General features: G+C 48.0%; 2 protein-coding genes across 6 annotated transcripts; one reads left to right on the top strand and one right to left on the bottom strand.

Annotated features, from left to right (window-relative positions):
* Positions 1-227: 227 nt before the first annotated feature.
* JOSD1 (Josephin domain containing 1) lies at positions 228-12,157 on the top strand. Of its 5 annotated transcripts, none has more exons than XM_014256661.2 (5): positions 228-432; positions 1,161-1,960; positions 7,143-7,271; positions 7,389-7,583; positions 8,938-12,157. In XM_014256661.2, the coding sequence occupies exons 2-5, from the start codon at positions 1,776-1,778 to the stop codon at positions 9,035-9,037; spliced, it is 609 nt and encodes a 202-aa protein (XP_014112136.1). In that variant the 5' UTR covers positions 228-432; positions 1,161-1,775; the 3' UTR covers positions 9,038-12,157. The 5 variants fall into 5 exon arrangements, with proteins under 5 accessions (XP_014112136.1, XP_005527676.1, XP_014112134.1 ...); XM_005527619.3 differs by having other exon boundaries at positions 228-578; XM_014256659.2 differs by lacking the exon at positions 228-432 and adding an exon at positions 727-778.
* TOMM22 (translocase of outer mitochondrial membrane 22) lies at positions 11,582-13,494 on the bottom strand. Its single transcript, XM_005527618.3, has 4 exons — positions 13,355-13,494; positions 13,137-13,255; positions 12,721-12,838; positions 11,582-12,301 (listed from the first exon to the last, which is right to left on the bottom strand). Exons 1-4 carry the CDS (start codon positions 13,463-13,465, stop codon positions 12,227-12,229), a joined length of 423 nt encoding a protein of 140 aa, XP_005527675.1. The 5' UTR covers positions 13,466-13,494; the 3' UTR covers positions 11,582-12,226.
* Positions 13,495-13,591: the final 97 nt, after the last annotated feature.

Here is a 13,591-nt window from a genome sequence, read left to right as displayed (position 1 = left end):
GGGCCGGCTGACCAATAGGAGAGCTGAGCTTCGTGACAAACAACCTTGACAGCCAATCGAATAAGGGATCTCAAAGGCCTGGGTGGGACTAAGTGCTGCAACAGAGACCGCCCTGGTGGGGTGGGCATTCTCTCGGACTAGCCAGTGAGAAAGAGGAGGTTTGTCATTGATAGTTGTGTCAGCCAATGGAACAGGGTGGGGGCGCGGCTGGTGCGCCTGCAGTCCGCGGGACCTGCTGTCACGACCCGTACCAGCTCCCGGAGTTCGTAAAGGACCCCGCCGCCCCTCCTGCCCCGGGCTCCCGGGAGAAAAGCCCTACGCCTGCTCGCCATGCGAGCCCACAGTGCTCAGACTGCCGGCGGGGGCCGCCAGGCAGGACGGCAGCACCAAGGAGGAACCCCCTCTGGCTGAGGGGGCTCTGCGGACTGGCAGGTGACTCATGCAGGGCGGCGGAGAAAGCTGCCTGTCCTGCTCCTCCGCCTGGCCGCACGCATGCTTGTGGCACCACCGTCACAAGCGCCAACCTGTGGCACACAAGGAAGCCGAGGGAGGATTTACATTTGTTTATTCAGCGGGCGGTGAGATCGCCTTCACTTGTGTACCGGCTCGTTTTACCGCTGACGTCAGAGGGGGCGTGGCCGACGTTGGCGCGTGCGGGGGGCGGGGGGGGGGCCCGCGCGTGTGTGCGTGCGTGCGCGAGCGAGCGAGAGTGGCGCGAGCGGGGCCCGGCGCGCGCGTGCGCCGGCGGCGCGGGGCGGCCCGAGGGGCCGAGCGGGCGGTGAGGAGGCGGCGGCGGGACCCGACCGGCCTGGCCCGTCCCGGCGGGGCCCCTCCAACCTTCCCGAGAGGAAGGGCGGGCGTCTCGGCCCGGCAGCGAGCCCCGAAGGGCTGGGTGGGGGTTAGACGGGGGACTCTCCTCAGCGCGGTGGGCTGCGGGGGTCGCTGGGCCTTGGTCGTGGGAAGCGGCTCCCGCTTGGGTTGCTGCTGTTGTTGTTGTTTTTGTTTTGGTGGTGGTGGTTGCGAGGGCGTAGGGTGGGGAGGGGCGGGGTGGAAAGGTGCGAGGCAGGCCGTGGGGCTGGTCCCGCCTGCCCTACCCTCGCTCCCACGGGCTTTGTGCTGCCTCTGGTTGCTAACGGAGACTTCCCTTTGTCGGAGCGTAGGGTGACCTGTGAGGAATCGCCTTCCCCGCAGCCTCGACTTTGGTTTCTCGTGGCCTAGCAAGAAGTGCTTTCCTTTCCCGAGCTGTTGGCATCTTCCTGCCAGGATTCAGTCGTTCCCAAAGGAATGGAGGAATGCAGCTGATAAGTGCTTAACCACCCTGCGCTTCTATAGGCAGTACCAAGCGCTGGCCTTCTTCTTCCCTTTGGCAGTTTGGGGGTGGGTCTCTCCTATTTACGTGGTCTGGGTACCTTTTTTAGTGGCACTGTAGACCAAAGGAGATGGAAGAAAAGGAGCGATGTGATAAATTCCAGCCGGTATCTTGACACTAAGGAGAACCATATATTTTGACATTTTAAAATTGTTCTTTTATGTGGAGGGGAGGGAAATACTACATTTTATGGGGTATGAGAAGAGGGAGGTTGCAGATCTTCATGTGGTTTTTAAAACCGGCTGTCAGAGGCAATTACTGAATAAACTGAAGCACAAGAGGAGGATTTGTATGCTGGAAGCAGCACTAGCCCACAAAAGGGGCAGTGGGCTGTTGTGACTGTGGAGGCAGGAACTTTAGCCTCCTTCATTTTTCACCACCTGCTCCCCATCCACCCATCGAGAAAATGAGTTGTGTGCCATGGAAAGGTGACAAGACCAAATCGGAATCGCCAGAGCCATCCCAGCTACCACCACAGCATATTTACCATGAGAAGCAACGCAGGGAGCTGTGTGCCCTCCATGCCCTCAACAATGTCTTCCAGGACAGCAACGCCTTCACTAGGGAAACCCTGCAGGAGATTTTCCAGAGGTAGGATGCTCTCTGTACTGGCATTAGCTTCCCCTTGTCCTCTGCTGATGGGAGGAATTTTTGGGTGTTACCTGGGGGGAAATGGAAAGAAAAGGAGGGATTTAGACTGTGCCACTGCTTTGAGCTGAATGTATCTTATTTTTGTAACCCCAGCCTTTTTTTTTTTTTTCCCTCCATGCAGAAATTCTCATTTTGCTTGTTTCTTAACCTGTTCTGGCTCCCAGTTTTGGGTCCCAGAGTTTTATTGCAGATGCCATCATGAGGTTGGAGTGCTGTCTTCCTCTCTACTCACCTTACTGCCTCTTCTACCTGTCTCCTGTATTTTTGTCCTGCCTTGTGTAAATAAACTACCTAGATGTTAGTAATGGATTTGGGGATTACCGTGGGAGAATGAAGGTGGCAGGAATGACTAACAGGTCATCATAAAAACTTACTGACTTAGTACTGCAACACATGCAAGTTTTTTAGAAATTAGAAGTTCTGCCAAATTAGTGACTCCTTATTCAAGAGGTTCAGTGAAATTCTTCAAACACTATGGGCTTTTTTTTTACATGCATCAAGACTCTCTGTACTCTTTTAAACTGGGTTTAATTTCAGTAGCTGGATGCCTGTTTCCTGTGGCATTGCTAGATGTTCCCCAGCAGCTTCAGATAATGAATAAAGTGGGTTTGACTTTTACAGGGATGAATATAAATTATTAACGTGGCCTGTGCCATAGCTCATATTTTGCTCAGTGTTTATTTTATGGTGTTTTGATGCTTTATGGAAGTTCTCCCGTGTGAGCCTCTGTAAGTTCTGGTGACCCACCACTGATGAAGCTAAGTGATCATATAGGAAAAGGGCTCTCCTCTGATACTCAACCTGCAGACATTGTAAACATTATGTAAGTTATGGTTGAATACCTGTTACCAGCAGTTGCCAGCATCTCATGTTTTTTATAGGTAGGAGACCTCACATCACGGCAGCACATGCTGTGGGATGAGGCAGTTGTTGTAGCCTGTGCTGATGAGCAGGGAGCTGTGGGCCTGTTGCTGCTCTCCTGAAAACTGGCAAATTTATGAAACTGGTGCTTGACTCATCAAACTCATGCCTGTCTTTGGCAAAATAATGTGGTGAAGGACAACAGCAAGTGTCAGATTGAAATGCTATTTATTATAGCTTTGTAGATAAAACTCCTGCTGGTGGAGTGGAGCTGGTCCATGGCAGGCTCAAGGCACTCTTTGTCCAGCATAAACACACTGTGGTTTTGTTCCAGAGCAGCAATTGTCAGAATCTTAATCACAGCTGGATTGCTCTTGGCCTGAAGCAAACAAAGGCAGTTCATGTGGTAGAAGGAGTGCGATGATCTAATTAGTTGGCTTTCATTGCATTTAGTGAGACAGAATTAGTGTGCAGCATGAAACCTCCCAGAAAAAGACTGGATATTAATCTTGTTGGACCTCTTTCCCTGGAAGGGAGAGTTTGTCTTTTATTCCAACCTGGAGTTGTTCCATCCTAATATTCAGATCAAGATACACAGATTGATTCAGCCCCATGGTAGTATGGAAATACACATGGATGTTCCTCTTGGAAATGGATGATCTATAAGCTATACATAAGAATTGCCACTGCCTTTCTGTTTCTGTTGGGTGACTACTTGTGTGTAGCTCTTTGGCTTTCCTTTAAGAAGTGTGAATTTTGTTGCCCTTTATATGTCTTTTCCTGTGTTCTACTCACATTCTGTGTATTGATAAAGGACTGATGAATATTTTTAGTAACCTGCAAAAATGTTGAGGTCTGATTTTTAAACCCGGTGTTGACAAAGTAACAAAATCACAAATAAACTCAAGCTCTCTAGCTTTTACCACATTCTTTGGAGAATGATTGAACCACATTGCTTAATCATTAGCTTCCCTTTTGCTGCATCCTGTTGTGTAAGGCCAGGGTAGTCTGATGATTATCATCTCAAGCATATGCCAAAACTTGGTCTGGGCACCCCTCTGATTTTATATTCTTTTCCTCTTCTTTCCTCTAAAACAAGAAATACCTTTTTGATGTTCCTTTGGCTTTTGTTGCAGGAAGTATGATTGCATGTTCCAAGTGTTGCATGGAGATACAAACAAAATCTCTTCGCTTCACTGGAGTCTGCATATTGAGAACTGATTAGGAAAGACAACTGCATGCAGGAATCTTGTGTTAAGACAACATGTTGATGAAAGTTTCTGATGTAGAAAGATTAGGAGGATTATTACCTGGATTTCTGTCCAACTTTGTCAGTCTTCCTCACCTCAGTAGCTAGATTAAAAAGAACAACAATATAATTCCTTGCCTAATCAGAATCTTTCAGGTGATGATTGTGGACTCTGCTTGGGTATGTGTGGTTCAAGATGCTGAGGTGGTTCTTGGGGCAAGTTTGCTCACAGGTGCCAGTTTTTTGTTGCCCATGCTGGTCACCTCATCGCATTTCTGGGGCTCTGGAAGTTACGTGAAGGAGCAAAGATAGATCTGTTCTTTCAGCTCTTGAATAAACTTGTCTCTGGAAAATGGTACCATGGGAGGGTGCTTCTGCAGCCCAAAGGGCGCTCTGAATTGTAAGGTTTTCCTTGCTCGCTGGCGCTCAGGAGAGTTGGTAGGTTTGAAGCAATGATCTTGAGGAGTTAGCCATAGCCAAGTGATCTCGCTTTATGGAGATGCGGGAAGAGCTGTGACAAGCTGCAGGTTCTATCTCTGTGATTAGTAAAATACACCCCCATGGTGGGTATTAACAGCTTGTCCTCTTACCATGGTGTTGTGGACTCCTCTCCCTTCTGTAGTGAACACACACTTCCCAGATTCTTCTGCTGCAGACTGCTCCACTGTGGAAAAACTCACAGCTGAAGACAAAGGCTACCTGTCTGTAGCCTCTCCAGCCTTGGTTGCTCTGAAACTCCCTACCCAGTCCACTGCTTTCTTGTCAAATGCTTTATGCTGTCAGGGTATCACTGAAAACTGGGAAATAAACTTTGCACAGCTGGTTAGGTAAGAAAGCTGAGATTACTTTATTCATCATGCTGGGTGCATGGGAATCGCTCCACCTAACGTGTGTAACCAGCAGTCTACCAGTCATATAACCAGACCACATTATATGCATGAAACTAGTATATAGTCACTGCATTTCTATTACAAATGCATTATATTTTCTGAATTCATGCATATATGTTAATTATTTCCATGGATTTATTTGGATATCAGTAGGGGTCTTTTGAGGGTCTTTGGTGGTCATTTGGGAATATCCCCTTCCCCAGATTTTCCATTGATGGTTCTGGATCCTCTAGTGAATCTTTTCACCTTGAGAATATCTCAAGTATTTTTGTCAGGTCACGATGCACTTCTCTTATCATTCTTTGGCCTGGCAATCTATCTTTGTTCTCAAAACTAAGACTTGTGCTAGTACATCTTAATCACTGATATAGGTAAATAAGGAAGCGCTAGCTGGTACAAGGCTATTAGTCACAGAGGTAGGGGGTTAACACAAAGCCACATTAATCTCTGGCATTTGTACAAAGTACTATATGGTACAAAATGAAGTGTTAATCATAGATATAGGGATCAAACACTATTGTGCTAAAGTTAAAAAGAATTAAGGAATTAAAAAGAATTAAAAACATCTTCTGCTACTGCTGCATGGATGCCTTTTTAAAGAAATACAATTTGTTGGGTAACGAGGGCAGGAATGCAGAAGGGCTGAGGGATTTTCAGTGGATGAAGTATGCCTGCAGAACATGCAGCATGCTAAAGGCTGACCGAGAAACGTGCAGGAACATTAGGAGTTTTGGGGATGGAGCTGACAGGAGGAGGAGGCAGGTAAAATACAGATGTTTGGATGGTATGAAATCTGAACGTTGCAATAGTAGAATTAATGGAGTCCTTATCAATGGAAAGAGCAACTCACAACAGAACTCATCTGAGGCTTGACTTTCTTTGGATTTGCATTACATGACTTCGTTGTTCTCTGGTCCCAGTTTCCCCCATACTTGCTTTTCCTTCTGTCATCTTCATAATAATACATCCTGTTGTTTTCCCTAACCTCACAAAATTTCTTGGGTGGAAGGGGGAAACATAAAACCATAGAAGTGGCTAACACACTATTTTGCCACACATCTCCGTGTTACGTTTCACATCCGTTATCTGAACTTGTGCAAAGCCTGTTGTATATTTTGGCATGTAACCTCATAGCAGCCCACAGCTTCCTCACAAGAGGAGGTGGAGGGGCAGGCATTGATCTCTCCTCTGGTGACCAGTAACAGGACCTGAAGGAATGGCATGAAGCACTGTCAGAGGTTAGGTTTGATATTAGGAAAAGGTTCTTCACCCAGAGGGTAGTTTGGCACTGGAAGAAGCTCCCCAGGGAAGTGGTCACAGCACCTGACAGAGTTCATGAGGCGTTTGGACAGTGCTCTTGAGCTCATGGTGTGATCCTTGGGGCTGTCCTGTCTGTGACCAGGAGTTTGATTCTGTGTGGATCCCTTCCAAATCAGGATATTCTGTGATCATATGAATGTGATGGACTGTGGTTCTGCATTTTTAGATGCTGTCGTAATGCGAGTGATGTCTAAGCAAACTTACAGGTCGAAGCTGAAGAGATTTGTTCACGTCAGGATTATCTGTTTAGTTACCTACAGCAACAGATATTTTTTTATCATATAGCAACAGCAACACTTTAGAAAGCTCCCAACCCCAAGTATCTTCACAGCTCTGTGTCTGTATACTTCTTTCATTTACCGGTGGAGGAGGAAAAAGAACAACCTCCCCTGCCTCTTTTACTCATCCAGTCTTCAAGGCTGGTGTTGACTGTTGAACTCTTGAAATTGTAATAGCCATTGTCCTAAATAGCAAATTGGTGTTTACTCCAACTGTAAATAGAGGAAAAATCATAATTGAAGCATCCTTCAGAAGTTCCAGTTCAAGGGGTCAAGGAGGAAGAACTTTGTGATTTCTTACGCATCAAAGGCAGGATTTTGGAGGCTTCGTACATCAAGGTTATTCTTACTGCATTACTTAGTTCCCTCAGCCCATTTGATGAAGGATAAGGGGGGACAGAGTAGTTTGTGTTTAAGCACAAAACTCCTGAAAATTGATTTCAAATTATACAGCAAGTAGCCCCTTTCCAGTTGTGGAAACAGGTTCAGCAAGCATCTGTTAGAGCATTCTCTTCTGTCTGCAGGCTGTCTCCCAACACCATGGTGACCCCCCACAAGAAGAGCATGCTGGGGAATGGGAACTATGATGTGAACGTGATTATGGCAGCACTTCAGACCAAAGGCTACGAGGCGGTTTGGTGGGATAAGCGCAGGTACTGAGAATTTGTGTAATTCTGGAGGTGGCTACTGTTTGCAAAAATGAGGAAGAGATTGAAGTGAAAGCACCAGAGCATAATCTGGTTGATGTTTTGTATCCTGTACTCTTTCAGGGATGTTAATGCCATTGCCCTGTCTAACGTGATGGGCTTCATTATGAATCTGCCCTCCAGCCTTTGCTGGGGCCCCTTGAAGCTCCCCCTCAAGCGACAGCACTGGATCTGTGTCCGGGAGGTGGGAGGCACCTACTACAACCTCGACTCCAAGCTCAAGGTGCCTGAGTGGATTGGAGGTGAAAGTGAGCTCAGGTAGGATTTCCTCTAATCCTTCCCTATTGGAGGTAAGAAGTCTGTCCTTAAGCAGTTGGCGATTGAAATATGTATGGTTGACCTTAGACAGTAAAAATTGTGAAAGTAATGAGGTTCTTCTGCCACCACTTGGATTGATGCCCCATTTGTGCAAAGCTAGGGAAGTGCTTTTGGCAGTGGTGTCTCTATGAGCTCAGGATAGCTTGACTTGGCCTCTTACATGTGTGCCTCTGTCAGTGGCAAAGGTAGAGGCCACCTCTGGTATTAGTGGGTGATACCTGCAACAGATGTGCTGTGCCCTGCTCCCTCCTCGATCATGACAGTACATTGAACGTTCTTTGCCTCTTTAGTAACAATCTGTATGTTTCCAGCAAGAGGCTTTCCAGACTAAAAGTGCAGCCTTATCTGTGACAGCAGTAAGAGCTGTTTGCTAGGAATCACTTTTCCTGTGTAAGCATATGCTGCCCTTGTGGCTTGGCTCCCCTCCCTCTTTAATCTTAACACAACATGGTCATTGTAAATACTTTGTAAAGTTTCACCTGCTCTTGATAGCTGTTTAGCTTCCATTCCATTGTGCCATAAATCCTACTGGCAGCTTTGCTGCCTTCACTAGACTTGTTCTGAGATAGGGATTGCACGTGTGCAGTGCTTGCAGAGCCAGTCGTACCATGGAAGTTTTGGTAAATTTCTGGGGTAAAGTAACTCTTATGAAACTACTGTGCAGAGGTTCTGGTGGATTTTTTCCTAGGCATTTATTGTTCTTCAGCAATAAAAAAGGACTTTCTCTACTGGGAATTTTGGAAACCTGGACCAGAAGATATTGGAGAAAATGTTGTTTTTCATATTTATTGGAAGTAATCAAAGTTTGGTATTAGAAAAAGCTTAGGTGCAGAAAGAGGCTAAAAAAACATGTCAAATGACTAAGTGGTACACTGCTGCTAAGGACATCTAAATGATGGGTGTTCTTTTTTTACTAGAAAAATATTTTTTCCCAGATTTGTTGGAATTATTTTAAGCTAAGGTGGGGTTCTTGATCTTGGAAATATGAAGAAACTAAACTTGGTTTTAATTCTGTTTTCTTACCTTGGAAAGTAAGAAAGTGGCACCTATATAGACTCATCTTTGATGAGATTAAGATAATGCCTGTCTTGATTCTGAGAATTTTCTGGGTAGAGATGGTTGAATCTATCAAGGAAAATTTAGTATTTGTTTGTGGGTTTTTTCTGTCATAAAATAATTAAAGACAGTGGAGTTTTCCCCCATTTCTTGTCCCATCTGAATAGTTAGTTGTATGTAGTTGTTGTTGCAGATGACAAAGTTCAGTAGTACTTGCTTCTGTTTCTCTTTATGATAGGAAATTTTTGAAACACCAGCTGAGAGGAAAGAACTGTGAACTCCTATTGGTGGTGCCAGAGGAGGTGGAAGCACACCAGACCTGGAGAGCTGATGTGTGACCTGGGCTGACTCTGTCCTCCCACTACAGTTCTTCCCCTTTACCGAACTCCTGATGTCCTAAAACCTGGATAATGGGTGCCCTGACTCTTCTCATCTGGAATTTCCTTTGTTAGGCTCTTCTCTTCCTTCCTTCCTTGGTGCAATAGGGCAATGGCGCTGGACTTTGGGGGTAATGGGTGGAGAAGAACTGAGGGCAGAGCAGAGGAAACTGGAAGCCAGTTACTTTAATTGCAAGGTGGGTGAGCTGCAGTGCCCTTTGGCCAGCTGGAAGGCATCATGCTCTGGAAAAACTGGGCTGGGGGAGAGTGCCTGGAAACCCCAGGCCTCCATTTCCCCACGTGGTTCAAGGCTGCATTTGGTGGGACACTGCTCCCTCCAGGGCTTGTCAGGAAGGAGCAGGGGCTGTGCATGCTGCCACCTCTTTACAGTTCTCTCCCTCCAAAACAAGTTGTCATGAAGATATTTGCAATTCCTAAGGGTCTCTCAGGACACTCAAAACACTAGGAATGGTACGGTGCTCAGCACAACCCTCTGCTTCTTAGGACTGGTTTGTGCCAGGAATTAGGAAACAATAATAAAACCAGTGTCATCTTCCAATAAATTCTTTGGGTAGCTAGAGGATTCTTCCCCAGGGTCTCCAAGGATTTATGTACGTGGTGAGCAGTTATTTGGCAGTGTGTGTCTGGCTAAGGTGACATGGAAACAGCAAGCACAGGCTAACTGAGGAGTATCAAGTTGCTGGAGAGAGGCCACAGTCTGCTTGGGTTTCTTCATGCTATGGTGGGTTTTTTTTTTTACTATTTTTTAAAAGTTATTTAGGTTTTGTGCATGGTCATCCAGTAGTTTAGGGGCTCCTTGGAGAGAGGAATCAAGCTGAAAAGGTTTTCAAATAAATTAATTCCCTTTTATTTTCCTCTCTTCAGAAGTCTAGCCCACAGTCACAGATGTCACGTGAAATGAGAGGTCAAGTTATAAAATAAAAATGGGCTAAGGAAGGAAGCCTTTATAGCAGTCAGTTTTGCCCTTTTATTGCTACCATCCACTGGTGTGGGAGATGCAGAGGGTCCACCAGAACTTTCAGGCATTGGAGACACCCTGGCTTGGTAGTCGAATCCAACCTCTCCTTTAGCACTGGCCAACAAACGTTCCGTTAATGGTTGAATTGCTTTTTCCTGCCTTCCATGGGGAAGTGAGACTAGACATGGGAGACGCTAAGGAATCTCCACCGGCTGTTTCCCAGTCACCCAGGAGAGCTGTAGCTCAGCCATACCTTCCTTGGCAGGAGGAAATGCTGAATTTGGAACTGACTTCGTTGTGTTTAGCACTTCCTGGCTGAGCTGCTGTTGCTTCCACCTTTACATGTCTTGGTTGAACAGCAACCTCTGGGGACCTGATGGAGCTCGAAGGATCCTGTTCCACCATGCAAGAAACTGTCATTACTGATGTTTGAGCTGGTGAAAGGAGGGATTGTAATGACCTTTTCTCAGTTATTTTTCTCTTCAGAGCTCTGCAAATGCATGAGCAGGTGCTCGAACCTGAGAGACCACCAAAAGTGGCACCATCCCAACAGAGAACAGAGGCCACATGACGACAGGACGATGGTGTTTGCTGACCCCCGGCCATCTGGCAAGCACTTTTGCAGTCCTTTGAGCATAGCCTCCCACAGTCAAGAGCAAACTGCTCTTTTAAAAAGTCCTATTTCGTAACACATTCCAATGACCAATACCAGCTGGCAGAGTTTTTAAACACTTTCCAGGCAGGATGTTCAGCCTGCAGGCATTCTGCTCTTGACTTGAAGCCATTTCTTCAAGAGGGGAAAATATAAATCTCAACAGCAACATTTTCTATGCTGATTGAAGTTGCACTTTGGAGAAAAACCCTGTTTGCATGGAAACTGCAAGCCAATGGATCAGTGCACAATATGCAAAGATGTTTTAAAATACTTTGGGGCTGCTTTCTTCTCCTTGTGTGTCAGCTGCTTTCCCGGGGGAGAAACAGTGTGATCCAGCTGCTCAGGTAAAGGGAAAGTGTATGATCACATCCCCATGGGAGGTGAGGCTGCAGTGCCCGAGGGTGGGTGAGCTGGTCCAGTCCCACCGCTCGGGAGCGGGGAAGCCCCTCTTTGTTTTCTTGCTTGTTTGGTTTTGTTAGAGCCTTGTCTTGGGTTTGTTTACAGAGATGTATTTTGTTTAACCAAATATTAAAAATGGAAAAAAAAAGTTTCCATATAAATGCCCTATCACTTCTGTATGTTCAATTGAATTGTTCTGTAACAAAGTATGTAAAGGATAAATAAATTTTTTTCTTTGGTTATAAAACCACCATGTTTCTGCGAGTTAAAAACCTTGAATGGTGGACACTGGTGCTGAGGTAGGATCACCTCCTGGAGAATTCCCTTAAGCCATGCAAGGCTTCCCCACCCCTCTGAAGGTGACAAAACCACGTCGGTCCCTTCCACACTGCCAGGCTGTGCATGAAATGGAGAGATCCCTACCCAGAAATCCCCCAGCAGCTCTGAAAGAACTGAGCCTCCATCAAGGACATCTATTAAAACCACACTGCTCAGGTTGGATTTATTTAATATTCCATACAAAAAAATACGCAGCTGATGTCTGTTCTACTTTATGAGGCAGAGAATCTGCGTGGATGTGATCGTCTCAAACCTGGCCTGCTGCTCCCTCGGTTCTCACACACACACAGCTGCAGTGAAACTGTTTCTGCAGACACATCTTCCCAAAGAGTATTTTCCATGGGGTACTGATTGCACCCCTCCTTCCTCTGCTGGGAAAGTCACTCTTCTGCCACCACTGTCCTTCAGCTCCAAATCAGGCACAAAAGCATTTGTTGTGTCTGACTGCTGCTTTTCAAAGCCTGACCTGTGCCCCAAGGTGTTCTGTGGGAGCAAGAAGCTGGCAGAGGAGCTCCCCCGGTCCAAGTCTGTAACTGGTTATGGCATAGTGATTGAATAAAAGGAAATACTCATGATTTCTAAAGGAGAGGGGGATGCAGACAGGAGCCATCATCAGGTCCAGAGGGGGGCTTCCCTCCCTTGTTATGAACAGGTCAATGTCCCAAAGGAGAACCAAAAATAAAAACAAAAAATGCCCTGGCCCAACAAATCAACAGTTCAATATATCGTAATCGCAAGGTCTTCCCACTTGATATGAATCCAACTCAGCTTCCGCAAATTACATTTTTCCAGATAGTGGAGGCAGGGCCCCTGGCATTCCCCCTGAGAGCCCTGTGTTGGGTCCAAGGAGGATCTGGAAAGAAAACAATTAGTTAAGGAGTATCAAGGACACAAGACACCTTGCCATGCTGTCCCTCCTCCCAAAGGTATTGGTGGTCCTTTGCAGCACCAGTCCCACTCCTGCTACAGCAGCTAAGGTCAGTGCCCAACCACAGCCCCCATTAGCCCCTCACAGCATATTTCCACTGGTGAAAGCCAGGTTGTGCTTGCCAGGGATTGCCTCCAGCCTGACACTATTTTTGCTGGGAATCAGCAGCATTGTACGATTAGAACATCCAGCCAGAGAATCTGGTGGGGTGAGTGAGGCCACAGTGTACAACAGTCTGCACCCCTCTCCCCAGGCTCCCCTAGCAGGTGCTCACAGCAGGAGGTGCAGGCACTCCCAGCCAACTCTGCAGGGCCGGGACAAAGGGTTGGGCCTTCCTGCCTCACCTGTCGCTGCTGCAGCTGCTGCTGTTGCTCCATCTGCAGTTTTTCGGTTTCAAAGACGACAGGAAGAACCAGAATCATGAAAGAGGTGGTCCCAATCCACAGAGCTGCCCTAGAGAATCTACCAAGGAGAAAGAAACCTAGAAATCAGTTCTCATTGGCACAATCCCGCGTTTCCCTTCAGTGCCTCAACCACAAACCTGCCTCCAAATCCAACCCCGGACTCCGGGGTGTCCCTTTATCCCCGCCCTTAGAAGCCGCCCTTAAACAAAAGCCGCGGTTCTTCCGTTCCCCGCAGGCTCCGCACTGCGCTACCAGCGGCCAAAGCCTCCGCGAAAACCGGCGGAGCCGCCCCGCGCCCCCGCTCTGCCCGCCGGGCCCGCTCCGAGGGGCTCCGGCCCGGCCCGCCGCCCCCTCACCTGTACATCTTCTGCGCTACCGTCAGCGACAGGTCGAACGTAGCCCCGGCCGCCGACCGGACGCTCTCGGGGAACATCTCCGTGAGTCCCCACAGCCGCTCCGCCAGCGTCTCGTCCAGCTGCGGGCGGCACCACCATGTCAGGCCCCGCCGCACGGCCCTGCGCGCCCCGCGGGGTCACCGCGCCCGCCCGGCCTTCCCCGCCGCCTGCCCTGATACCTCCTCGTCGTCCTCTTCCTCCTCCTCGAGCTCGTCCTCCAGCTCCTCGGCCTTGCCCGCGCCGCCCTTGGGCAGCAGCTCCTCCGGGGACAGGGACGCCGCGGCCGCCATCGCCACCACACAGGACGGAAGGAGCGGCGGCCAGAGCGCCGCCGGAAGCGCGGCGGCCCTCCCGCCACCCAGCCCGGGCGAGACAGCGCCCCCTGGCGGCCCGGAGGAGCACCGGCCGCACCCCAT

The sequence above is a fragment of the Pseudopodoces humilis genome, chromosome 5, assembly GCF_049639895.1.
Source record: "Pseudopodoces humilis isolate 2021_Gansu_Grassland_sample_001 chromosome 5, ASM4963989v1, whole genome shotgun sequence".
Lineage (NCBI taxonomy): Eukaryota > Metazoa > Chordata > Aves > Passeriformes > Paridae > Pseudopodoces > Pseudopodoces humilis.
This window is presented reverse-complemented; position numbering and strand designations above follow the sequence as displayed.